This window comes from Oncorhynchus masou, chromosome 29 (genome assembly GCF_036934945.1).
Source record: "Oncorhynchus masou masou isolate Uvic2021 chromosome 29, UVic_Omas_1.1, whole genome shotgun sequence".
Classification (NCBI taxonomy): Eukaryota; Metazoa; Chordata; class Actinopteri; order Salmoniformes; family Salmonidae; genus Oncorhynchus; species Oncorhynchus masou.
The window spans coordinates 62,757,788-62,782,520 of NC_088240.1; the positions used below are offsets into that span (position 1 = coordinate 62,757,788).

Sequence of the window (24,733 nt, forward strand, 5' to 3'; positions counted from 1 at the left end):
TGGCGCCATCCCTGTGGACACCACTTCTGCCGTGAGTGCATGGATCAGATCATAGATGATGGTTTCCGCGACATCTAGGGGCTTGGCTCAAGTCCCTGTCCACAGTGTAAATCAGTTATAGCCTATTAAATGTGTAATCGTGACTGTATGTTAGTGACTTTTTCTGACTTTGTGTAACCTTTTCCTTTTCTATGCACTTTGTAGTCCCTGCATGTCTCTATTGCCCAGGCAATTCAACATAACTATGATATCATCAAGACAAAGGACAAGCAATACTACTTCCCCACTTATCTAGTCAGTCAGATCAGATTTTCATTGTCATCTTTAAGACATTATATTCTATGCATTAATGAGTGTGTGTAGTATGACAAGGTTACAATCAATGACATGAATATATCTTAATATAACAATCTAAATTTAGCAGATGCTAAACTCCATCCAATACAAACGACTATTTAAGAATATTAACAACTCAGGCTCCTAGGCAAGGTTGGGGAGAAACTAATTGCATGTAATCATGTACATGTAATCTGATTACAAAAAAAGTAGTTCCAGCTAAAATTGTGTAATCAGGTTACAGATACTTTGAAAAACTAGATGATTACTTCTTGGATTACTTGCTTGCGACAAAATACATTAACACTTTTCCTTTCCTCAATGACATTCAATTCAGCCTTGAAAAAAAGGGCAAATTTAGTTCGTTCCACCTGAGCGAGACTGACCACAAATTAGAGACCACTATGATGACACACCAAATGCGTTTGATGGATCCTTTTTGGCTTCTAATGCCTCTTAAGGGGAAAGTAATCTAAAAGTAACTGAAATTAATACGATTACATTACTGAGTATGGGTAATCCAAAATTACTGATTACAATTTTGGACAGGTAACTAGTAACTGAAACAGATTATATTTAGTAAGTAAACTACCCAACTCTGCTTATAGGCTATATGATAGAGTGGCCCAAAGGTCAGTATATCAAAAACAAATATTAACTTGCACTTCAATAAGCACTTCCCATCAAATTCCGCCCAGAAATGTATCTAATTTCAACCCCATAATTTGACCTTTAACCTTAATTAAATTACAGAGCAGTACACAGTGTATTAATTTAATCTGCAATGTGCCCATGTTTTTAATTATTTATTTTTTTTACCTTTATTTAACTAGGCAAGTCAGTTAAGAACAAATTCTTATCTTCAATGACAGCCTAGGAACGGTGGGTTAACTGCCTGTTCAGGGGCAGAACGACAGATTTGTACCTTGTCAGCTCAGGGGTTTGAACTTGCAACCTTCCGGTTACTAGTCCAACGCTCTAAAAAATCACAGACAAAATGGCCCCCTTTCAAGCCCTTTATTGGTGAAATTTCAGCATAATTTCAAGATGATGTCAAGAGAAGGAGTGAGCTGGACTTGACCCAGGTGAAACAGACAGAGTGGAGATGGTTTTTCCTTTCTAAGGTACGTTAGCTTTACTGGGGGGGGAGGAGAGCCTTGGTTTGGTCAACCACGGTCTGGAAGAGCTGCTCCATCTGGGCCTGCAGGTCATCAGCCAGAGGCTTGAATTGGGCCTGCATCTTGTCGACCAGAGGCATGAACTGGGCCTGAAGGTTATCAGCCAGGGGACGCACCTGCTTCTCGATGTCACTGACGAAGGGCTTCATCTGCTCCTGGATCTTCTCAGCATGCTCCTGGATCTTGTCGGTCAGAGGTGTGATCTGAGTCTTACCCTCCTCCAGGTAACCCCTATGGGTAGAGAGACACACTTAGAGAGACGTTTTCCAACAGCTGTAGGTTCAGGGAGCAGCTAGCTTTAAAGCCGACTGTATGGTACTGATGTGAAAACAGACATGTTTAAGATGTAATATCCCTGTCAAGTACAATGTTACGAATAAATAAAATGAATAGTAACAATTTGAATGAGTGTTCTATTTAGAATGACTTCATATCTTAAACGTGAAGAGATTCAACTCCATACAGAGTTGATGGTACTTATTTTGTTGATCTGCAATTGAATCCCTCCTCAAGAGAAGTATTCTATTATTTTATATTATATTGGAAGAGTGTGGTGGTCAGTGACGTACTGAGCCTGGCTGATCAGCTCATGAGACTTCACTGTCTCAATGGCGTCCTGGAAGTACTTTGTGAGAGTCTCGATCTCAGCAGGGATGTCACGCTTCACCAGGGAACCGGACTCACAGCCTGTCATACGCACACACAGAAAACACACTTAGTTACACACACAGTATTGTGTTTATAACGCACAGTATTAATTCAGTCTGAAAACAAGGATGGATGTAGTTATGATTAAAGAGGTTATAGATTAGCAGAGGAGTAAAGGGCTTGATTTTCAAATAAATATTTATCCTCTGAATTACCTTGTTTATCAGTTATGTGTTACTCAATTACTATTCATGAGTAGTATTAAGTATATATGCAGATAAGATAGAAAGTCATAAAGATTTTTCTTTGTTGCGGAACAATTTATGTAATGGATTCTTACCAATGGCCAGCACAACAACAAGGGCAGCGACGAGAGAGAATTTCATGATTGCTGATGGGCAAGGTGGATCTACAGAAGAGGAGACGAGGATTAGGACGACAACAGGGAGTTTCAGATGCAACATCGTACACTACATGACGATTGACACTCAAAAGATATTCTGTTCACCTTCAGAAGTTGCACTTATCCTTGGTGAAACCAGGTAAATGTGATGAAACTCTGACCACATTAAGATCGCAGTAGAAATTGGCCACATATTTAACCATGTAGTCATAATGAAAACTCTACAGTACTTTGATGTATCTCTCTTGAGGTTACTACACTAACAAAAAGACACACAATAAATATGAGGCTAATCTTTAAGCGTTAAACCAATATACTGAGGCATTGGGATCAGACAGAGAAAACCATGGAAGACTTACCTTTACTTCTGGGGGTTCTTGGACCTAACGGTACCTTGTGTCTGGGGCCAAGTTTTTTTTATAGCTCCTGCTGGACTAAAGGGGCCTGGCCCAAATCTTATTGGCTACAAGATGTAAGGGAGTGACCTGAGGTGGAATGTGCAAATGTGTAGCGTTGGCTGATGAACCTTGATGTGGTGCCTGTCCCAATAAAGACACAAAGTCCAAGTGTGGGTACTGATTGGGTTCGAGATAAGGTGCTTAAGTTGCATAATTTCATTTTCCCTCATATGTTTTGGGGTTTTATTAACTTATTTTCTTAAGGATTGGCAGAGCTAGCATTTTTATAGAAAAATAACGTCGATTTTGGGAAAGTAACTCTCAGCAACACAAATGAGAAAAGCTTGGTAGTGTGCGTGTTAACCAGGGTTGGGGTCCATTCGAATTGAAGGCTATAAGTTCTAGTCTGGCTAATACCAGTAAAAGGAAATTCCAATTCACAACAATTGAAAAAGGGCCTCTGTTGTCAATGAGTTCTCAATAAACTGAAAAGGGGATGCTGTTTATGTCAAAAGGTTTGGGGATTTTAAATTCAAATCACTTCCTGAATTGACTGACTTCAATTTGAATTGACCTCTTCTGAAGAGCAAGTCTTTATTACACAGCCATTAAACGCACATTAGAAAAAGACTGATGGTAACATGACTGACAACACCTTTTCTACTTTCCAGGTTGGACGTTCCATCAGCCATTGCCTCACTGCACATTACTAGTGTTACAGTATCAGCCAGAAACATAGAGGGCCTCAGATAAACCCATCACATCAGGGGAATAGTAGATACATTGCTTGTATATGAACTTGTTATTGCTGAGGACATCTATTTCAGTAATAATGTGAAACTAATGGTAATTTCATTGTTTTATGGTTTGGTTACAATCAGTTAGAGTCAGCAAAAGAGCTGACATTTCCTATTCAGTTTTGTAGATTGAGAACATAGATACTGGCATGTGCTCCTATAGTCGCATGCTTAATAGTTTAATGTGGTCAATGTCCAGTTTTTTCTGTACTGTTGGATTTTTTTTCTCTACTGGGTAATCTAAAGTAATGATGATACATATTATCATTCATACATACAGCAAGAATGATCCTCTGACATACTGTAAATAAATTGCACATTGCATGAATGAATATAGAAAGACCCATCATTAAGAGAGAAAATATGTAATATGACTTCATTCATTATTTTGAATCTCTCCTAGGAATGTAATTATCTCAGCAAATTAAATTGGCTGGACCAGAGATCCCAATGTGACATGTACCCTAGATGTTGATTGAGCAATTTCTCATAAATATTACCCTCCGACTCGTGGATAAAGTACTTTTTGTATTTCCAAGTTCTTTCATTATTTTTCCATCTCTGCATCTTTCTTTGTATGGAGTCTATGATTCACCACAGGGAATGGGAAAAGATTGTGCTGAGGTACTTTCAGCAACTTTTTTTTACAGAAAGGCATAGCCTATTTTGTTGAGGAAGATCTCTCTCTCTCTCTAGGCATCTGGCAGCTTGGTGGATCATGGACGCAGTCAGCTTAACTCACCTCTAGCCAAGTAACCTAACATCACAAGGTTATGTGATGTATGACTTTTTATGATGACCTTTTCCCAAGGTGCTGTGCCTGCTCAAATAATTTACATTTAAGTCATTCAGCAGATGCTCTTACACAGTGCGACTTACAAGAGCAATTGGGGGTTAAGTGCCTTGCTCAAGAGCACAACGAAATTTGTTCAGCCAGTCAGCTAATTTACTGGCCCAATACTCGTAACCGCTCGGCTACCTGCCATTTAAATCAGTGAAATTCAACTAATAAATTGAAACTAACTGACACAAATAATTCGATGTGAACAATACACGCCCATACCAATGTATTAATTTATTTCACATTTCTAGTTATAATATATTGGATTATATTTATACGCTTTCTATAGCGTCTCTGATAAACAGGGGTATGTCTATTCATTAGTCGGATTCCGTTAACATAAACCGTTTACTGTTTACTCTAGAAACCAAAGGGAAACAAACCAAACAAACAGAAAGGGACCAACCTGCATTTGTCATATAGAAACTCTAATTTCCGTTGCAAAACGTTTAACAAAAGACGAAACGTTTTGAAATCGTAAACCAACTAATGAATACACACCAGGCAGGGATACTTCCCGGATATCATCAACGTTCACGCGCATTAGCGCAAAAAAAACAGGAGCTAACAACATGGCGGACGTACTAGATCTTCATGAAGCGGGAGGCGAGGACTTTGCTATGGATGAGGATGGTGATGGTAAAATTTATGAAACAGTAGTTCTGTGTGCTTGCTATGGACTCGCTAATATAGCGTATTTGGGGAGTTTTCGACGAACTGAGTGAATAGTATCCGTAAATCGTGGATGCGTGTTGACTGTTGGGCCTAGTTGCAACCATTCAAACATGCTGGTTGGCTTATGTAGTGTAATACCTTTTTGAATTGTGCTTAATGTCGTTTGAAAAAATAGGTGTTAGCTAGTGAATGTGAACAGTTGCCACTCTTTCAGTTACTGCAATGAATGTTTGTTTGGCATTGTTAAAAGATGGCGAGTAGGTTGCGCTAACGCAATAGCAAGCTATCTGGCTAACACAAGTAGTAGCTAGGTAGGCAGTTAATTTATTTGGAAACTGCGAGATCAGTGTTAATAACTCACCAACTACATAATCAGCATTTCTTCTGTCGACTATTGTAACCCGATGGTGATGCGCGTGTGAGCTACTGAACGTTAGCTAAACTAGCTCAGCTAATTTACTAGCTAACGTTGCACCATTCTAAAATTAACGTATGATAGCTAACATTAACGTTAGCTAACACCCTTTCAACTTGTATGTGACCAAGCTAGCTAATTCATTTGTTTGTCAACTGTGAGGTCAAGGTAATAACTTGTCAACTAACGTAGTTATTAGATATTTATTTCTGTCGTGTTAGCTACTGTAGCTAGCTGTCTTAAAACGCGTTGGGCTATTCATTAGTTAGGTATGCTCTAGCTAAGTCAGTGTCTGTACTTTCAGTTCACTAATGTGTGTCTGTAATGTCTTCATTCCCCAGACAGCATCCACAAGTTAAAAGAGAAGGCAAAGAGGAGAAAGGGACGAGGTTTTGGTTCAGGTGAGTTACCACTGCAGTTCTGATTCCTAACCTGGCTGTATTCTGCTTCTCCGATTTTTCAATAGTGTATGAGAGTGTACAATTGTATGTTTGGGGTGGGATGCATGATTCCCTTTGTTCTCTGCTGTGCTAGAGGAGGGAGCGAGGTCCAGAGTGAGAGAGGACTATGATACAGTGGAGCAGGATGGAGACGAGCCAGGTCCTCAGAGATGTAAGTGCCATAATGAATTTAGTGTGGACATTCTTTTGTCAGTCACTTCTGAATGGGGAGGGGGGGTGATTTGAAACTGTGTTTTTGTACATCACTCCAAGTTTTAAAATGCTCATAATAATACGAGTTTAATTTAAATATTGTGTTATAGCAGGTGGTAGCCCAAGTTAACCAAAGAGGCAGTTATTTAATTAACACAGACATGTTTGTTTTTTGATTCTCTCAGCTGTGGAGGGTTGGATCCTTTTCGTGACTGGGGTACATGAAGAGGCAACTGAGGAGGACATCCATGACAAGTTTGCAGAGTTTGGAGAGATCAAGAACCTACATCTGAACCTGGACCGAAGAACAGGTTACCTCAAGGTTAGGCCGAATCCCCATGTCTACACAGTACATATTAATTTGGGTTTTGTTGCTTGGCCAGTTTTGCCAGGGTTAATTTGCCTGGCTAATCTTGAGTTTTATAATTGTGTAATTTGTTGTGCACTGCTCTTAAGCCACAATGTGGCAGCATTACACTGAACATGGGCAAATGACAATGTGTGTTTTTGTTGAAATTGTTACTTTACTGCAAAGCAGACAAAATTATAGGGTGGTGTAAAGTGGGTTTTTGGGCGGTGTCTTTATATTTGACCACTTTTACTCCACTACATTCCTAAAGAAAATATGTACATTTTTCTTGACACAAGTATTTGCTACATTTCGAATGCTCAAGCTGGACTGACTTATGGTCCAATGCACACAGCTATCAATAATAACGCGTCACCACTACCGCCTCATCTGGCGAACTCACTAAAGCTATGTGCATTTGTAAATTAAGTCTTGTTTGCTCCGAGAGAGAAAAAGTGCAGTCTTGATGTATAGCATTTACTTTTACTGAAGTATGATAATTATGTACTTTTTCCACTAGTGTGCATTTAAAACAAGAGATGTTTAGACTTACTGAAGTAGTGTTTTACTGGGTAACTTTTACTTGGGTCATTTTCTATTAAGATATCTTTGCTTTTTCCCCACGTATGACAATTGAGTACTTTTTCCATCACTGAAATTGTGTTATTGTTTTTAATCAATTGAAGCACTGTTTAATTTAGGATTTGACCAGCATTCTCCTCATCCATTTTTGCCATTCCAGTATCTGTACAGTCATTAACTGGTTATTAAGTATGGTGTGGTTGGAATAAAGCAGGACATTGAATTCCACAACACTTCCTGCCGCTGCACATCTCAACCTTAGGCATCACACGTTCAGGGAATCCAATGGGCTGCATTAGCTACCTAGCATGGCAACGCAAAAGCCTGTTTAATTAAAAACTAGCTGCATTTCGATCACCTCGATCTGCTGTTTTACATTGTGGGATAATTAGGAATACAGCAACACCTGCCATTTCTGTATTGCAGTATGTTTTCCTGTTCTTTTTAGTCTGGGTTGACAGGTACTCGTGTTGACCTGCGACCGTTACGACAAGAAGGGTAAGCCCTTCTCGTCGTAATATTAAGACTAGAATTGGACTTTCTCATGGATTTGCTCATTAATTCCTTTCACAGGGTTATGCGCTGGTGGAGTATGAGACATACAAAGAAGCCCAGGCAGCCATGGAAGGGTTGAATGGCCAGGACATGATGGGCCAGCCTATCAGTGTGGACTGGGGCTTTGTCAGAGGACCACCCAAGAGCAAGAGGAGGTGAGTGGTAGTCTACTGTGGAGGGTAACTGTAGGGGTTTTGAGCTGTGCGAACACTTGAAACATAAACCCATTTCAAGTATAAGATGACTTGTTTGGGTCTAATATGTAGAGGGGAACAGAATGGATGCAGAGGCATGACTTGAAAGGGTGGAAAAAAGAGAAATGACTGATTTCAAGTGTAAATTTGACATGTTGTAAATGATTTGAGTTAACCCTCCCTCTGTTCCCCACAGGAGTGGTGGACGGAGACGCAGCAGGAGTCCAGACAGGAGACGACGTTGATTCCCCACACCTGCTCTTGAAAGGGTTATTTTTATTTTCTTACATTTGCGTTCTGTAATAGCGTTAACGTTACTGATGTCTATGGTAATTAACTGTTTAATTGCAAATGGCCCTGACAAGTGTGCGTTAGAGCCAAAATTATTAGTTGTTCCAGCAAAATGACAGGGCTGCCTTTTTTTTTTTTTTTTCTTTTTTTACTGAAACAAGCACCAAATACACTGATCAGTGAAACTTTTTTTGCATCAACAACAAACTTTTAAAGTAGTGGTATGTGTTTTCTTATGGATCCCTCTATTCTGTTTCAAGGTTTAATTTGGTTATGTTCTGGGCCATGTTTTCCAAAAACATATTAAGGCTAAGTTCATTGTTAGAACCATAGGATCCTTGGTTTTCATGATGAACTTAGCCTTAAGATGCTTTTGGAAATCTGGGCATTTGTGTGGCCTTTTTTTAATGTATTACATGGGAATAAAACATTTAAGTGAATCGTGTGTGCCATGGTCATTGTTTTGTTACAAATGTTTTAATTTCTCTATATTTGTGTGTACACTGAACAAAAGTATAAACGCAACATGTAAAGTGTTGGTTCCATGATCTGAATTTAAAGATCCCAGAAACTGTCCATTTGCACAATGTATTTCTCGCAAATGTTATGCACAATATTTTTCTTGCTAAGATAATCCATCCACCTGACAGGTGGGGTGTATCAAGAAGCTGATTAAACAGTATGATCATTACACGGATGCACCTTGTGCTGGGGACAGAAGGTCACTCTAAAATATGCAGTTATGTCACACAACACAATGCCACAGATGTCTCAAGTTTAGGTAGTGTGCAATTAGCATGCTGACTGCAAGAATGTTGCCATACAATTTAATGTTAATTTCTACCATAAGCTGCTCCAATGTTGTTGTTAGATAATTTGGCAGTGTGTCAACCTATTTTTTTAAAAGATATGTGACCAACATATGTGTAGGCGTTACTACAGTCCCTTGTTCGAATCCAGGCTGTATAGCATCTGGCTGTGATTGGGAGTCCCATAGGGTGGTGCACAATTGGCCCAGCGTTGTCCGGGGTAGGCAGTCATTGTAAATAAGCATATGTTCTTAAACTGACTTGCCTCGTTAAAGGTTAAATAAAATCTGTATTCTCATGTGAAATTCATAGATGAGTCTAATTTATTTATTTTAACTGATGTCCTTAGATGAACTGTAAGTCATTGAATGTTGAGTTTACTTTTGTTCAGTTTGTACACTGCTCAAAAAAATAAAGGGAACACTTAAACAACAATGTAACTCCAAGTCAATCACACTTGTGTGAAATCAAACTGAAGCAACACTGATTGACAAATTTCACATGCTGTTGTGCAAATGGAATAGACAACAGGTGGAAATTATAGGCAATTAGCAAGACACCCCCAATAAAGGAGTGGTTCTGCAGGGGGTGACCACAGACCACTTCTCAGTTCCTATGCTTCCTGGCTGATGTTTTGGTCACTTGAATGCTGGCGGTGCTTTCACTCTAGTGGTAGCATGAGACTGAGTTTACAACCCACACAAGTGGCTCAGGTAGTGCAGCTCATCCAGGATGGCACATCAATGCGAGCTGTGGCAAGAAGGTTTGCTGTGTCCAGAGCATGGAGGCGCTACCAGGAGATGTGGAGGAGGGCAACAACCCAGCAGCAGGACCGCTACCTCCGCCTTTGTGCAAGGAGGAGCACTGCCAGATCCCTGCTAAATGACCTCCAGCAGGCCACAAATGTGCACGTGTCTGCTCAAACGGTCAGAAACAGACTCCATGAGGGTGGCATGCATGAGGGCCCGACGTCCACAGGTGGGGGTTGTGCTTACAGCCCAACACCGTGCAGGACGTTTGGCATTTGCCAGAGAACACCAAGATTGGCGCCACTGGCGCCCAGATGAAAGCAGGTTCACACTGAGCACGTGACAGAGTCTGGAGACGCCATGGAGAACGTTCTGCTGCCTGCAACATCCTCCAGCATGACCGGTTTGGTGGTGGGTCAGTCATGGTGTAGGGTGGCATTTCTTTGGGGGGCTGCACAGCCCTCCATGTGCTCGCCAGAGGTAGCCTGACTGCCATTAGGTACCGAGATGAGATCCTCAGACCGCTTGTGAGACCATATGCTGGTGTGGTTGGCCCTGGGTTCCTCCTAATGCAAGACAATGCTAGACCTCATGTGGCTGGAGTGTGTCAGCAGTTCCTGCAAGAGGAAGGCGTTGATGCTATGGACTGGCCCGCCCATTCCCCAGACCTGAATCCAATTGAGCACATCTGGGACATCATGTCTCGCTCCATCCACCAACGCCACGTTGCACCACAGACTGTCCAGGAGTTGGCGGATGCTTTAGTCCAGGTCTGGGAGGAGATCCCTCAGGAGACCATCCGCCACCTCATCAGGAGCATGCCCAGGCGTTCGAGGGAGGTCATACAGGCACGTGGAGGCCACACACTACTGAGCCTCATTTTGACTTGTTTTAAGAACATTACATCAAAGTTGGATCAGCCTGTAGTGTGGTTTTCCACTTTAATTTTGAGTGTGACTCCAAATCCAGACCTCCATGGGTTGATAAACTTGATTTCCATTGATAATTTTTGTGTGATTTTGTTGTCAGCACATTCAACTATGTAAAGAAAAAAGTATTTAATAAGAATATTTCATTCATTCAGATCTAGGATGTGTTATTTTAGTGTTCCCTTTATTTTTTTGAGCAGTGTATGTATATTTAGAAACTGGGTGGTTCGAGCCCTGAATTCTGATTGGCTGACAGCTGTGGTATACCATGGGTATGACAAAACCTTTATTTTTAACTGCTCTAATTACATTGGTAACCAGTTTATAATAGCAATGAGGCACCTCGGGGGGGTGTGGTATATTGGCCATATACCACACCCCCTCGTGCCTTATTGCTTAAGTTTTTCACAGGAGGTTGGTGGCACTTGTGATAATTACTGGAGCAGAATTAGTGGAATGGTATCAAACACATGGTTTCCAGGTGTTTGTCATTCAATTTGCTCCGTTCCGTCCATTATTATGAGCCATTCTCCCCCCAGCAGCCTCCTATGGGGTATGTATGTACAGTATATGTATATAAACCTATCAACCTTTATGCAAGATAATGAAATGTACAGGTACACTGCCTTCAGAAAGTATTCATACCCCTTCGAGTTATTCCACATTTTGTTACAGCCTGAATTCAAAATAATACTTTTTTTCTCCTCACCCATCTGTACACAATACCCCATAATGACAAATTGGAGACATGTTTTAGAAATCTTTGCTAATTTAAGTATTCACTCCCCTGGTCAATAGTTTGTTGAAGCACCTTTGGTGGCGATTACATCTTTGAGTTGTCTTGGGTATGTCTATCAGATTTGCACATCTAGAATGGATTTTCTCCCACTCTTCCTTGCAGATTTTCTCCAGCTCTGTTAAGTTAAATGGGGAGTGGCGGTGAACAGCAGTCTTCAAGACTTTCAATGGGATCCACGTTTAGGTTTTGGCTGGGCCACTCTAGAACTCACATTCTTGTTCTTTAGCCAATCCAGCATTGCTTTGGCTGTGTAGTTAGGTTCATTGTCCTGTTGAGATGCAAATCTTTGCCCCAGTCTAAGGTCATTTGCACTCTGAAGCAGGTTCTCATCAAGGATTTGCCTGTATTTGGCTTCATTCATTGTTCCCTCTACCCTAACCAGTCCCCTAGTCCCTGCCACTGAAAAACATCCCCACAGCTTGATGATGCTACCACCATGCTTCACGGTAGGGATGGTGTTAGACAGGTGATGACCTGTGCCTGGTTTTCTCCAGACATAGTGCTTTGCATTCAGGTCAAAGTTCAATTTGTCTTATGATCTCAGTCTTTCCGAGTGCCTTTTTTTCAAACTCCAGGGGCCTCATTACAGTTATGTAAATTTCACACTAAATATGTGCTTGCTCCATTTTTGAAAAGTCAGTGCAGATACAAATATTGACATTTATAAACTTGGCACACATCATACATAGGCATGTTTCCTTTATAATAAAACTGCCTGCGTGAACTAGCATTGGTAAGATGAAACGGCACAGCAATACTGCAGCCCATACTGTCAAATACAGTCTGTTACATAAACTATCGGCCTATTTACTGTGTTGGCAGAATGTTTTAATCTTTATCAGTAATTTATGCTGTATCTGGAAAAGGAATGTATGCGTTTCTTAAAGTGAAAACCATGGCAAATTGTCGTGGACCTGTCAGCAGATCGTTGGATTTCAACAACGTTTTGCATCGACTTTTCCACCAAACCTAAATAATATAGGCCGAACTCTTGTGTTTTTGTTCTAGTTTACTTTTTTATTTATGTTATATAGAAGGCCTAATATTGATATTCATTACTGCATCGTTGGGAAAGAGCAAGAAAGAAAGGCCTTTCAATGTTCTTCTGCACAATATAAACTTGATACATAGGCCTACTTCAATGTAAAATATTAAATTCAACTGTATACCGGCATTATAAACCGCACTGCCTATGATATTGCAAAACTTGAAATACATATAGCCTATATATTTACTAGGCTACTTGGTCAAATTAAATCAGAGATGCACATGGTAATTTGTTGTATGGGTCCTACGGGAATATGAACCCATCATGGCCAGAAAAAGTGAGGAATATCTTTTCAATGGTTGTGAAAATAAAATAAATAAGGACCATATTGATATATAATCATTTTAGATTCTAAAAATAAAATCTAAAACAAGAATGGTTGCTTTCTTGTTAATCGGTTAAACCCCTTTTTTTTTTAAAGCTTTTCATCATATCCCACATTTGCACAAAATACTTACTTTCCAAGTTTGCATGGAGGTTTGCAAATTTTGTACATACAGTATGCACAGTATATTAATGAGGCCCCTGGCGTGCTGTCATGTGTCTTTTTCTCAGGAGTGCTTTCCATCTGACCGCTCTCCCATAAAGACCAGATTGGTGAAGTACTGTAGAGAAGGTTGTCCTTCTGGCAGGTTCTCCCATCTCAGCCAATGAACTCTGTAGTTCTGTCAGGTTGCTCAGTCTGGTCTGACGGCCTGATCTAGGCAGAGTCTGGGTAGTTTCCATATTTGTTCCATTTCCAATGATGGAGACCACTGTTGTTTTATACCCATCCCCATTTATATGCTTTATCCTTGTCAATCTTTGTGGGGCAAACCACTTAGATGTATGACAGCAAAGCCACTACACAACACTAAACAATACATTAATTGCACTGTAATGATGACTAACGGTGCCCACAAACTGTTAGGGCCAACAGCAGAGTCCCAGCACCAGAGTCCCAACAGCAGAGTCCCAACAGTAGAGTCCCAACAGCAGGGTCCCAACAGCAGGGTCCCAACACCTTACCACTTCTACACCTGGCTATCAGTGGAGCCATGTCTGGCAGTGAAACAGTTCATTCAGCCTTATTTACTGCCTTTAAAAAAACATATCTGATATGGCTGACTTGCTTAAATAAATTGTGGTTTCTACTCACAATAGAGAAGTACAAACTATGGCATAAGGGGACGACGAGGGGATAAGAAGCAATCCGTCATTTCGATTAAGACATTAATGAGTGAGCTAGGACGGACGTCGTCGATATAACTATTTGTTCAGCACTTTTAAATGTACAGTGACCGAATTCAGCATATGGGCCCTATTCTCCCTGTACACCAAGCCAGAACCGTAGGATAAATAAAGGGGGGCATATAAGCAGACAATGAAAGCTCTTACACTAATCGATGACATTTCTATAAAACAGGCTATAGAAAAAATGTGCAGCAACAAGTCTGAACAGTAGGCTACGTTATGACGGGAAAAGGTACCAAATTATTAGGGTGGGGCACATGGGCTACTAACAGCTTACTACACAAAATACACTTAGTATTACTTTCTTAGCTACAGTATACATATCTCCCTGGCATATTACATCACTTAAGCAGCAGCATATAAGATATTTTTGGACTCACCTTGTTGTGCTGTGCTCACTTGAACAGGAAGGTGGCGCGGCAGTCCATCGTGGGCAAATTTTGTCATCAAACTTTGTCATCAATATCTGGCATTCTCTGGATTTATGGTGCTTTCAAGACAACAAGGTTGAAACATGATGTCAGTGATCTTCAGGTCAGAGCTCTAGAAAGAGGCCGGAGTTCCCGACTTGCAATTTCGAGTTGGATGACCGTTCAAAACGTATTTTTCCAGTCTGTACTCATTTTCTTCCGAGTTTCCAGTTGAGAGTTTGCAGTTGTTTTGCTGGATTGACAGCATGGCCAATGTTGAATGTTTATAATTTTAAGCTTGGAAAAGAGACCCTTAAACCCAGACTTGGACCACACACCCACTCCCATGAATAGCAGGCTAGTGATTTCTTTGCAATGCTTGCAGTTAGCCACTGATTCCTCCCAAACCACTCATTGTTGAATTCACGATTTCAAACTTGTTGTGTAGTGTTTATGTCCAATGGCCGATGAGCACCGATACATTTTATCTATAATTTCTCTTCATTATTTCTCTTCATATGACAAGGATTGAAAAGGATTTGCTAGTAGATTGTCGACTTGATTCATGATGATGACTGCTAGCTAAGATTTTGAAAGTATGATGTTGACATGATCAGTCCAATCAAAGCTACGGTAGATATAACTTTATTTGACATAATTGTATCTCTGGCCAATGACCTTGAGCCTTCTTGGATGGGCACTTCTAATGTAACTCTATGGCAGCAACCAAGGGGCTTGAATATTTGAGCTCCACCTGTAGATTTTGCAGCGACATGGTATCCCCATGAGTGACAGAACACTGAGCCAAACACGGCGCAACTAGAGAACATTACCAACTCCTACACTTCGTATTTTCCTCTGGCTGCTTCACCATCACAGAAAGCACTGAGCTCGGCTGAAACACCTGTATTTGGGAGCTGCCTTACTCAAGAAAGCAAAAAAGATACCATGTTTGTATGCAGCTTTATTAACTCACCTGCCAAGAATGACGGGTCGCCACTGGCCTCATCACAATTCTATGTTGGACATCTACAGACAGTTCCTTGAACTTTATGGTACAGTTACTGCTCTGATTTGCGCTTCTTCTTCGTCTTTGGGATTGGGTTGGCAGGTCGCATCCAACTTTTAGGTGCATACACCGCCACCTACAGTACTGGAGTGTGGGGCCAGTCTCAGACTACCTACATGAACGTCCGGTAATACAGATTGGGAAAAAATGAAAATTACCCTGCCAATTTTAACCCTCACTAAAAACAACACCACCCTATTCCTCTACTTAACCATATCTGATCTTTGCTAGAGGCCAACAGCCTGGGAGAACAGTACACTACCACTCAATACCCCCTGCAAATCTTCAGCAGTAATACATCACAATCAAATCAAAGTTTATTTGTCACGTTCTCCAAATACAACAGGTGTAGATCTTACAGTGAAATGCTTACTTACAAGCCCTTAACCAACATATATTAGGTAAACAATAGATAAGTAAAGAAATTTGGGGTGGTGGCAGGACACAATGCATAGTCCAGGTAGACATTTGATTAGCTGTTCAGGAGTCTTATGGCTTGGGGGTAAAAGCTGTTGTGAAGCGTTTTGGTCCTAGACTTGGCACTCCGATACCGCTTGCCATGCGGTAGAAGAGAGAACAGTGTATGACTGGGGTGGCTGAAGTCTTTGACAATTCTTAGGGCCTTCCTCTGACACCTCTAGGTATAGGAGGTCCTGGTAGCCAAGCATCTTAGCCCCAGTGATGTACTAGGCCGTACGCACTACCCTCTGTAGTGCCTTGCGGTCGGAGGCTGGGCAGTTGCCGTACCAGGCAGTGATGCAACCAGTCAGGATGCGCTCGATGTAGCAGCTGTAGAACCTTTTGAGGATCTGAGGACCCATGACAAATCTTTTTAGTTTCCTGAGGGGGGAATATGCTTTGTTGTGCCCTCTTCACGACTGTCTTGGTGTGTTTGGACCATTCTAGTTTGTTGGTGATGTGGACAGCAAGGAACTTGAAGCTCTCAACCTGCTCCACTGCAGCCCCCTCGATGAGAATGGGGGCGTGCTCGGTCCTCCTTTTCCAGTAGTCCACAATCATCTCCTTTGTCTTGATCACAATGAGGGAGAGGTTGTTATCCCAAGTACTTCTCTGCAGCTGCCACCACACAACTATTTTATGTGACTTATGTTCCATTTATGCAGTACAGTTGACAACCATGGCTATGAATGCTAAAAAACCCACCTTACTGAAGCACATATTATTCCCAGCCCTCTCTCGATTGGGTCCTTTCAGTATCCCTCACCCTGTACCCATCTTCCTCTACCACTGTTTTTGCTGCTTCAGCGTGCACACACACAGTCTGTACTACTCTGAACCTGGCAACCTCAACCTATCTTTCTCTCACCGGACACATCCGATCACCAGCCCCATGGGCACCCCCACAGCTTACACACATTACTTTCTCCACCGATACGTCACATTCCTTTATCTCATTACCTACTGCACACTTCTTACATCTAGGAATCTCCCTCCTATACACTGCTGCAACATGACCATTAGCTTGTCACCTAAAACACTGTACTATTTTTGGAATAAAAGCTCTAACACATCCTAACTTGACCTTGTCAGGCAAAGACTCTGCCTCAAAACTCAGCAGGTCAGGCAACGTCTTCTGTTTCCCCATGCTCTCCACCGGGTCTGCGTCGCACCAAACGACGGGCGTCACAGACACTAGGAATCTTCCATTAAAGCTGATCTTCCTCAACACTTAATACTACCCACGTTATCACTCCTTTCAACGGTGCCCTGCTCTGAAGAGCAAAGCAAGTCACAGTTATTGTCCCTAGTACCGTAGTCCAGGGCGCCGGCTCCTGGAAAGAAGAAACATAATAAAGTCCACTTCGAGTTACTTTCACCAACCTCTTCTACACCCAACCTGACACCACATATGGATCATCTAGAATACAAGGATCCATTCTCTCCACAAATCTCACTCCCACTGGAACAGAACCATCCCTGTCATCATCGGGACGAGGAACGAATTTCGCCGCAGGTGCTTCACCCTCACTCGTCAGGTTCCATCTCCGAGCTACCAGAACACATACCCCTCTTTTTCCACTTGATGGCAACCTTCCTCACAACATCGTTTCCCTCTACACTCACTTCCTTTTCGGCGGTTACCACTGCACCTGCCACCACATTGAATTAATCCTCACTCTTGTCACGTTCAATTTCCTTCTATAGCTCTTCCAAAAGTTCTGTGTGATCCTCTATTCCATATTCACTCAAAACATGTTACACCTTTCTCCTTTTTTTCTTCTTCACCCGCCATCTTCTCCGTCATCATATCTTCCAGAAGGCTTGTGAAATCCCCCACTCCATATTTACTCATAATATGTTCCACTTTCCTCCTTTCTTTCCTGTCCACCATCTTACAGGTCATCTCGACTCAGCGCCCGGTGGAAACCCTTGTCTTGTCTCAAAATCTTCTGACATTCACTGTCCACTGTGAGACCATATACAGACAGGGGTGTTTCTTTCTAAATTATGTCCAAACAATTGAATTGGCTACAGGTAGACTCCAATCAAGTTGTAGTGATATCTCAAGGACAATCAAAGGAAATTAGATGCACCTGAGCTCAATTTGGAGTGTCATAGAAAAGGGGTGTGAATACTTATGTAAATTAGATATGAATGTATTTCATTTTCAATACATGTGCAAACACATTTCTAAAAACAGTTTTTAGAAATTGTCATTATTGGGTATTGTGTGTAGATGGGTGAGAAAAATGTAAATGTCATCCGTTTTGAGTTCATGCTGTACCACAACAAAATGTGGAATAGGTCAAGGGGTATGAATACTTTCTGAAGGCACAAGTTTGCACATTAGCAACATCACCCAGATGACCTCATCGAAGGAACAGTTCCCGTCCCATCCATAGCCTTGAATCGATTGCCTGCCTCTCTTTTCTCTGCAGCCAATCGGGTATGAAGGTTTCCCCCTCTCCCGTTTCCATTTGACGTTAGCTACACTGGGACAGTTCAGTCAAAAAGTATCGTGTGGTCATTGGTGTTTTAGATTGGCAGTCAACTTCTGTCTGTTTTGCGATTGGCAGGCGACATAATTTGGCTACCTCAGCTGGCTCGACTCAGAAGCGCCTTGGTTGACATTGTTGTTGTTGTAAGTAAGAAACTACTTTGTCGTTGAGTCCTGTTTTGGATTTACAGTAGACTGCAACCTCTGGATTAGCTCAAAGTCAGGAAAAACTGGTCTAATAAAGGTGGAGGTTTTCACAGTATTTGTCAAGAGGGATGACCATTATGGGACGATGAAAGAAATGTCTGCGAGGCCGCTCAAGGTAAGCAGACAAGGGACACTCAACTGCTAGCTAGCTAGCGACTTTAGCTTGTAACATTATAGCTAACTGGAAACATTTTAGACAGGACGACCCGTAGCTGGCTTTATATGAACATTTCTAATGAGTTGGAAGGAACTAGCTCGTTAACTCATTAAATGGTCAGTTTTAAGTGGGAGACTCCTAGACGGCTAAAACATGAAACGGAGCTGGTTCGATTGACCAACTAGCTAACTAAGTTACCTAGCTGATGTTAGCTAGTCAGCCCAGCTAGCTAACTAATTTAGCTACAACCTAGCTAGCAAGCTAGCTAGACTTGTTACCGTAACTTATTAACGGGATAGCTAGCTATAACGTTAGCTTCCAATTTAATTCGAGTCGCGTTAACAATGTCGATTCGGTTACTATGCCTTGCTAGCTAACGTTAGTTAACGACGTTCAGGACAACTTTGCTAACATTAACTAGCTGGCTAGTTCTCTCTATTGCTCACCTGCCTAGTTAGCCAGGAAAGGATAGGACGAAAATGTACTATGCTTAGTTAGCTAACTAACCGTTAGCCCATTCATAGACGATATACACACACATCAGTCGGATCCTTTGAGGTTACATTATTGGGCTAACTAACGGTATGTTGAGTGAGCTGACTAGTTAGCCATTCTACTCTCTCCTGGTATCATCCTCTCCCCATCTAACGTTAGGCCTATGAATCCATTTGAGGAATGAGCAACTTCAAACGGGAGGCCTCTGCCGGTCAATTGTTGGTGAAATATTCAGCAAGTCGTAGCCCTGTTGCTTGCTATAATTAACGTTTAAAGTTAACGTTAAATCAATGCAAAGGACTCCTGCTTTATAGTTATTTACCCCAGAGAGTTTAATACCTGCCCGTATTTAGGCTATTGCTTAGTTAATTGTAAAACATTGATAATACATTTCAATGACACTCTTAGGTCACTAATATATTTTTCCCTGGATGATTGAAACCAGTGACATAGGCTTTGACAGCTCCACAGTGGGTTTATTTAAAGACCTCTCGTCATTATGTAAACTATGCGTTGCGCCATTGCCAACACCACTACAATGAAAGGGTATCATTACACTTGAATTATTCAGCTCTTTATTTACAATTTAGTTTGTTTGCTTGTAGTCTAGTATAGGCAGACAACCTGCAACATAAAAGTAGGACAGAGCGACAGGCTCTTCACTGCTTAGGCATACAGGGCCTTTTCTCTTTTTCATTATGTAAAGAAGGCACATTGTTAGAAAATGAGGAAGACTAACCCTTATCAACTCTACCTTCCCTGTAGCTTTCTGACTGCTGTTTGTATGCACTTGAACCTGAACCCATGCTTGTCTTGCTCCCACTATAAGTACACTATGCATTATAACATGATGCATGTAACAGATGAAGCATCATTTTGGGATTTGTTATGTGATTTGGCAGGACATTTTCACTTACGACCATGTGATTGTGGTGTCATTCAAGTTGTGACCATTTGCATTAAAACATTAGTTGATCGAGCCTACCACTTGAGGAGAGAGAGAGAACAAAAGGGACAAATGCAGCAAATGCCTTTATATTAGTACAAGTAGAATTCAGAGGGAGCGCACAAGCACAGTGGAATTCTGAGGGATATATTTTTGCAGTGGGAGGAAGAAATGCATCTATCCTTCCTACCTCTACACATTTCAATGGCAATGCAGGGGGATGCTGGAAAGGCAAACTGGAAGGGCTAAATGGCAAGAGGAGTGTTCCTCAGTGAGCAGACTGCTAGGGTGTGAGTGCAAGTTTGCATTGTTACGCAAGTCTTTCCTTTTTCAAGGAACGCATTGATCCATGCAGCGTCACACAGAACACCTGAGGTCATCTTTTGGGGAGCCTGTATAGTGTCCCTCTGTGATATTGAGATTCTCTAGTACAACTAAGACACTGTGAATGACTGTTTTTTGTCAATTATCCAGCAGTAAATATCAACTATGTTTGTGTTGGGTGGTCCTTTGCATGGGGTGATGTCAGTTTCCTTTAACAATCAGTCTTCCAGATAGCTGACACAGGAACCTTGGTATAAAACTATTTAGTAATAAAATGCAATTGCAAACAGAGATTCACATACAGAGTACCTCAGTAGTCTATAGTAAAGATCTGTGTGGCGAAACAGGCGACCACAGACCCTATCGTCAATCATATCTTAATATTGTTGCATTGGATTAGATATAAAGTATCTAAGATGAGAAAAACATGTCTAGACTGTGGATTCTCACTTTACTATCTCGGCCTTGAGGCTGGGTGACTATCAGCAGGTGCAGACAATTCTCAGCCTGAGAACTAACGCAGGACATCTCCATTTACCCAGTACTTTTCCATCATTGCGCATTGCAGGCATACAAAGGTTATCACATATATACAGTAATCATGGCACTGGTGTAGCCCCACACCGACCCCCAGGGTAATCCCCAACATTACACAAAAAAACTATTAAAAACGACATTATCACATAGAACAAAATGGTGTTCGGATGGCATTTGTTTGACAGTGATCACTAATTGTTTTGCGTAGAGCCCTTTGACTCTTGACAATGAATCATGGCAAATCTGTGCTTCATAGCTTAATTTGCAACTTTTCATGCTTCTCCACCAACATTCAAATGGTTTGTTTTTTTGCCTCTAAAGAAGCCCTGCAATGTATAAACACTACACTATGTCAAACAGGATGGCTGGCTAAATCACAGGTGGGAGAAACATGACACTGATGACAGAGAGCATTATCGCCATAATCCATCAAGGCAAGGGATTATCCTATTGACGTCATAATTCGCTTTGGTTTTATCACCAGTTGAGCATTGTGGAAGTTTTCAGGGTGTGCTTGGCTAATTTATTGGTGTCCGTTAGCCTGTGTGAGACACACAGTGAAGTCATCCACACATGACTGATCTGTGTGCAGTTCCTTTGTGAGCACTCAAGTCTTATTCGGACAGTTCTTTGGAGAAAAACCCCCAGAGTCCATCCATTTGTCCTTCAGGATCCTTTCCCTCTTTCCACTCTCTACAGCTAGCACTCTCCAAGCTCTAGTCTAAATGGTGTGTCACTGTACAGTTTATAAATGATCAAGCCCTACCTACGTGAAGTGGAGTTAGGCCGAAACCTTCTATCTCTCACACAGAGCCATTTAGCCTACCATTGTGTTTGGCTTTAGCCATCTTGACTGCCTCTGTGTGGTAGTAGAGACTGAATATTATATTTCAGTGTGGAACCCTGCTTCCGCAGCAATGCCTAATCTAGAGATACAATTTTAGTGGTCTCTCGCTGGGCTCCCCCAAACAGCTGTTCAGTAAGAGTGTGTTTCAAGGATCCAGTGTCAGCTTCAGTGCCAGGCCCATGTAGATTAAAACTATCTCCATAGGATCCCTCTACCCCCGCAAACAAGGTCAGATTAATAAGTAAATAGTTGAGTGCTTCTCCAGGTTAGTGGGACAACTGCATGACCATGCATGTCTTATTGCCTCTATCTAGTCTGTGTTCAAGGATTGTAATTTGTCCTACCACGACCATATGCTACAGGGAAGGGAATGCAATGCATATCTAGGCTTTTAGTAGGCATGCAGGAATCACCCCTTCAACCCTAGTTGTTTACCGCTTAATGTTCTAGCCAACAGAGGCATTTCATTGCAACATAGGCATTTCATTGCTTTCATCAGGAAGGTCAGACCTTTGGTTACCAAAGTTAACCTGGACTCCAGAAAATAACAGGTTAGAGGTGGCCTACATGGGCATTTCATCATGTTGGGAGAACTTAATTGAGCAGCTGACCAATTCCGCAAGACTTTAGTTCTGGGTTAACCGAGATTGCTTGGGCCTTGTTGCTTACAATGACTGTGATACTGTATGTATCTCACCTAGCTACCTTAAGATGAATGCACTAACTTTAAGTCACTCTGGATAAGTGTCTGCTAAAATGTCAAATGTAATGTAAACGTTAACATGAATGGAAACATCCTGCTAGCCTCTGAATAAATTCTCTAACTAGGCAAAGATTTATTCTTCGGATTATCTCTGTTGGTCACAATTTACTCCTTTACACAGCACATATAGTCTACTCCATACATTTTCATAAGACTTTATCACCATGACATCTAGAATTCCACCACCATGCACCCCTGCATCCTTGTTTGCCAGCATACAGCATGGTCAAAACAAGAATGTACCAGATGTGCTTTGGAAGAAAAGAACATCCCCATGATTCCTCAGCAGAGGGGCAATCAATAGGAAGCTTGTCTCTGAGAGGCTGTGCACACAGACAGCGACTCATAAAACCCTGTTCAGCCCACCCTCCCCTGCATGCCTGGATGCCTGCCAGCCCTTTGACACAGCAGCCAGGGCCCAGGGCTGTTTGTGTCAGGGTGGCGAGGCCTTCAAAACCAAGCATCAGCAATTGCACCTCGGCCCTACCTAGTACCTACTTCCTTTGTGTTCAACCAGAGACTGGGTGAGTGTGCCCAATGCTTTGGGATACTCTGACTGGTTATTTTATAATTTTATGTGTTTTTGTACTCAACTTTGCTATGCCAACTCTTTTCACAGATGCATCACTGATTTGTAGGATGTTGAATACATTGATTTCGACTGATATAAAACAATGGGACACATGCGCCCCGATTCTTCCATTCTGAAGCATCCCAATATTATCTCAGCATCGCTCTACGGATGGGCCAACTGGGTCAAACAGTTGATGGGTAAAGCCTAATAGAGGGGTAAATGGAGACCAAGGCTATGCTTTTGCTCTCTCATGTAAAACAAAAGCTCCACAATCCCCCTTGACTGGGCCCTCTACACGGAAGAAAGCCATGGTAAGATCACATGGCTGCTGGCTCCTCACCATGCCGTTACTACACAACAGCAGTCCTTCCCACTCTAGATCCAGGACCGCAGTAATCCTGTCCCCGAAGGAGAGGAGCCTCTCGCCCTGGGCGTGTAAAGCCACCTCACTGCGTTGACTGCCAAGCCAGCACCACGTGGGGATTTGCATGAGCATTAGTGCCCAGGCCTGTTGCTGCTAATGCTCGTTTAACCACTGCCGTTAGCCTAGCCACGGACTGCATACAGGTTCGGTAGGCCTTGCACATACATAGGATGGCCTACCTGATGTTGAAAATAAGTTATTTTATGTGTGTTTTCAGAGTGCAAGGCTAATTCTATAACTGCAAAATAGACCATTTACAATTCAATTTGGGCTGATGGTATTCTGACTTGAGATCCATAAGCGCAACTCTGCATTAATATATAACATTCAAGATATCAAGTTCAATATTGCCCATTCTGATCATAATGGTATGTCTTTAAACAATTGCAAATATAGACCTTTTTGTTTTCAGTGTTTTTCTACAAGAAGGCTATTGTTAACTCCTTAAAAAAATAAATATATATATATATACCATAAATGTTTCATGGTATTTTTACTTTAAGACTTTTTACTTTAAGACTTTACAAGTTTTGTAACATGGTCAGGATGTGTACTGTCATTGCTTAGTCTTGTGGTTGTTTCCACAGAGCAGTGCAGCCAAAGATGCAGGTTTGCTTCTAAGAAATGTCTGATATGCGTGAAGGAGTAATGCATAAATTACTGCAAAAGCGAACTCCCACCCTTTTAAATGTGAGTTATGTAAGCCCTAGCTCATTGTTTTGTGAAGTCTCATTGGCATCCACAAGACATTGATGGCCTTTGCATATTGAGCTACTGGGGAAAGCAAATGTTGGTACAAATGTTTGAATTCAGGCTCATTCCTCTTACTGCCCTCAGGTTTTACTGTCCATAGGGTTTTAGTTGTTTTTATAAACTGGGTGTTTAGAGGCCTGAATGCTGATTGGCTGAGAGCCGGGGTATATCAGACCGCATACCACGGGTATGACAGTGTTTAGTTTTACTGCTTTAATTGCGTTTATAACCGGTTTATAATAGCAATAAGGCACCTTGGGGGTTTGTGGTATATGGCCAATATACCACGCTAAGGGCTGTGTCCAGGCACTCTGCGATGCGTCGTGTCTGAGAACAGCCCATAGCTATGTGTATTGGGCATATACCACACCCTCTCGTGTCTTACT

At 41.7% G+C, this 24,733-nt stretch overlaps 3 protein-coding genes across 4 annotated transcripts in view; 2 read left to right on the forward strand and 1 right to left on the reverse strand.

The window, feature by feature from the left end:
• Positions 1-1,338: 1,338 nt before the first annotated feature.
• Positions 1,339-3,028, reverse strand: LOC135520223 (type-4 ice-structuring protein LS-12-like). Its single transcript, XM_064945621.1, has 4 exons — positions 2,925-3,028; positions 2,503-2,571; positions 2,084-2,201; positions 1,339-1,745 (listed from the first exon to the last, which is right to left on the reverse strand). The coding sequence occupies exons 2-4, from the start codon at positions 2,546-2,548 to the stop codon at positions 1,472-1,474; spliced, it is 438 nt and encodes a 145-aa protein (XP_064801693.1). The 5' UTR covers positions 2,549-2,571; positions 2,925-3,028; the 3' UTR covers positions 1,339-1,471.
• A 2,105-nt stretch (positions 3,029-5,133) lies between these two features.
• On the forward strand, positions 5,134-8,755 carry LOC135520224 (RNA-binding protein 8A-like). 2 transcript variants are annotated; one of them, XM_064945622.1, is made up of 6 exons: positions 5,134-5,240; positions 6,033-6,092; positions 6,226-6,303; positions 6,530-6,666; positions 7,849-7,985; positions 8,221-8,755. In XM_064945622.1, the coding sequence occupies exons 1-6, from the start codon at positions 5,174-5,176 to the stop codon at positions 8,267-8,269; spliced, it is 528 nt and encodes a 175-aa protein (XP_064801694.1). In that variant the 5' UTR covers positions 5,134-5,173; the 3' UTR covers positions 8,270-8,755. The 2 variants fall into 2 exon arrangements, with proteins under 2 accessions (XP_064801694.1, XP_064801695.1); XM_064945623.1 differs by having other exon boundaries at positions 5,137-5,234.
• A 9,668-nt stretch (positions 8,756-18,423) lies between these two features.
• The window catches only part of LOC135520225 (OTU domain-containing protein 7B-like), a 32,427-nt gene continuing 26,117 nt past the window's right edge, over positions 18,424-24,733 (forward strand). Inside the window, 1 exon segment of the mRNA XM_064945624.1 lies at positions 18,424-18,642. The gene's annotated coding sequence lies outside the window, so the exon portion shown is untranslated.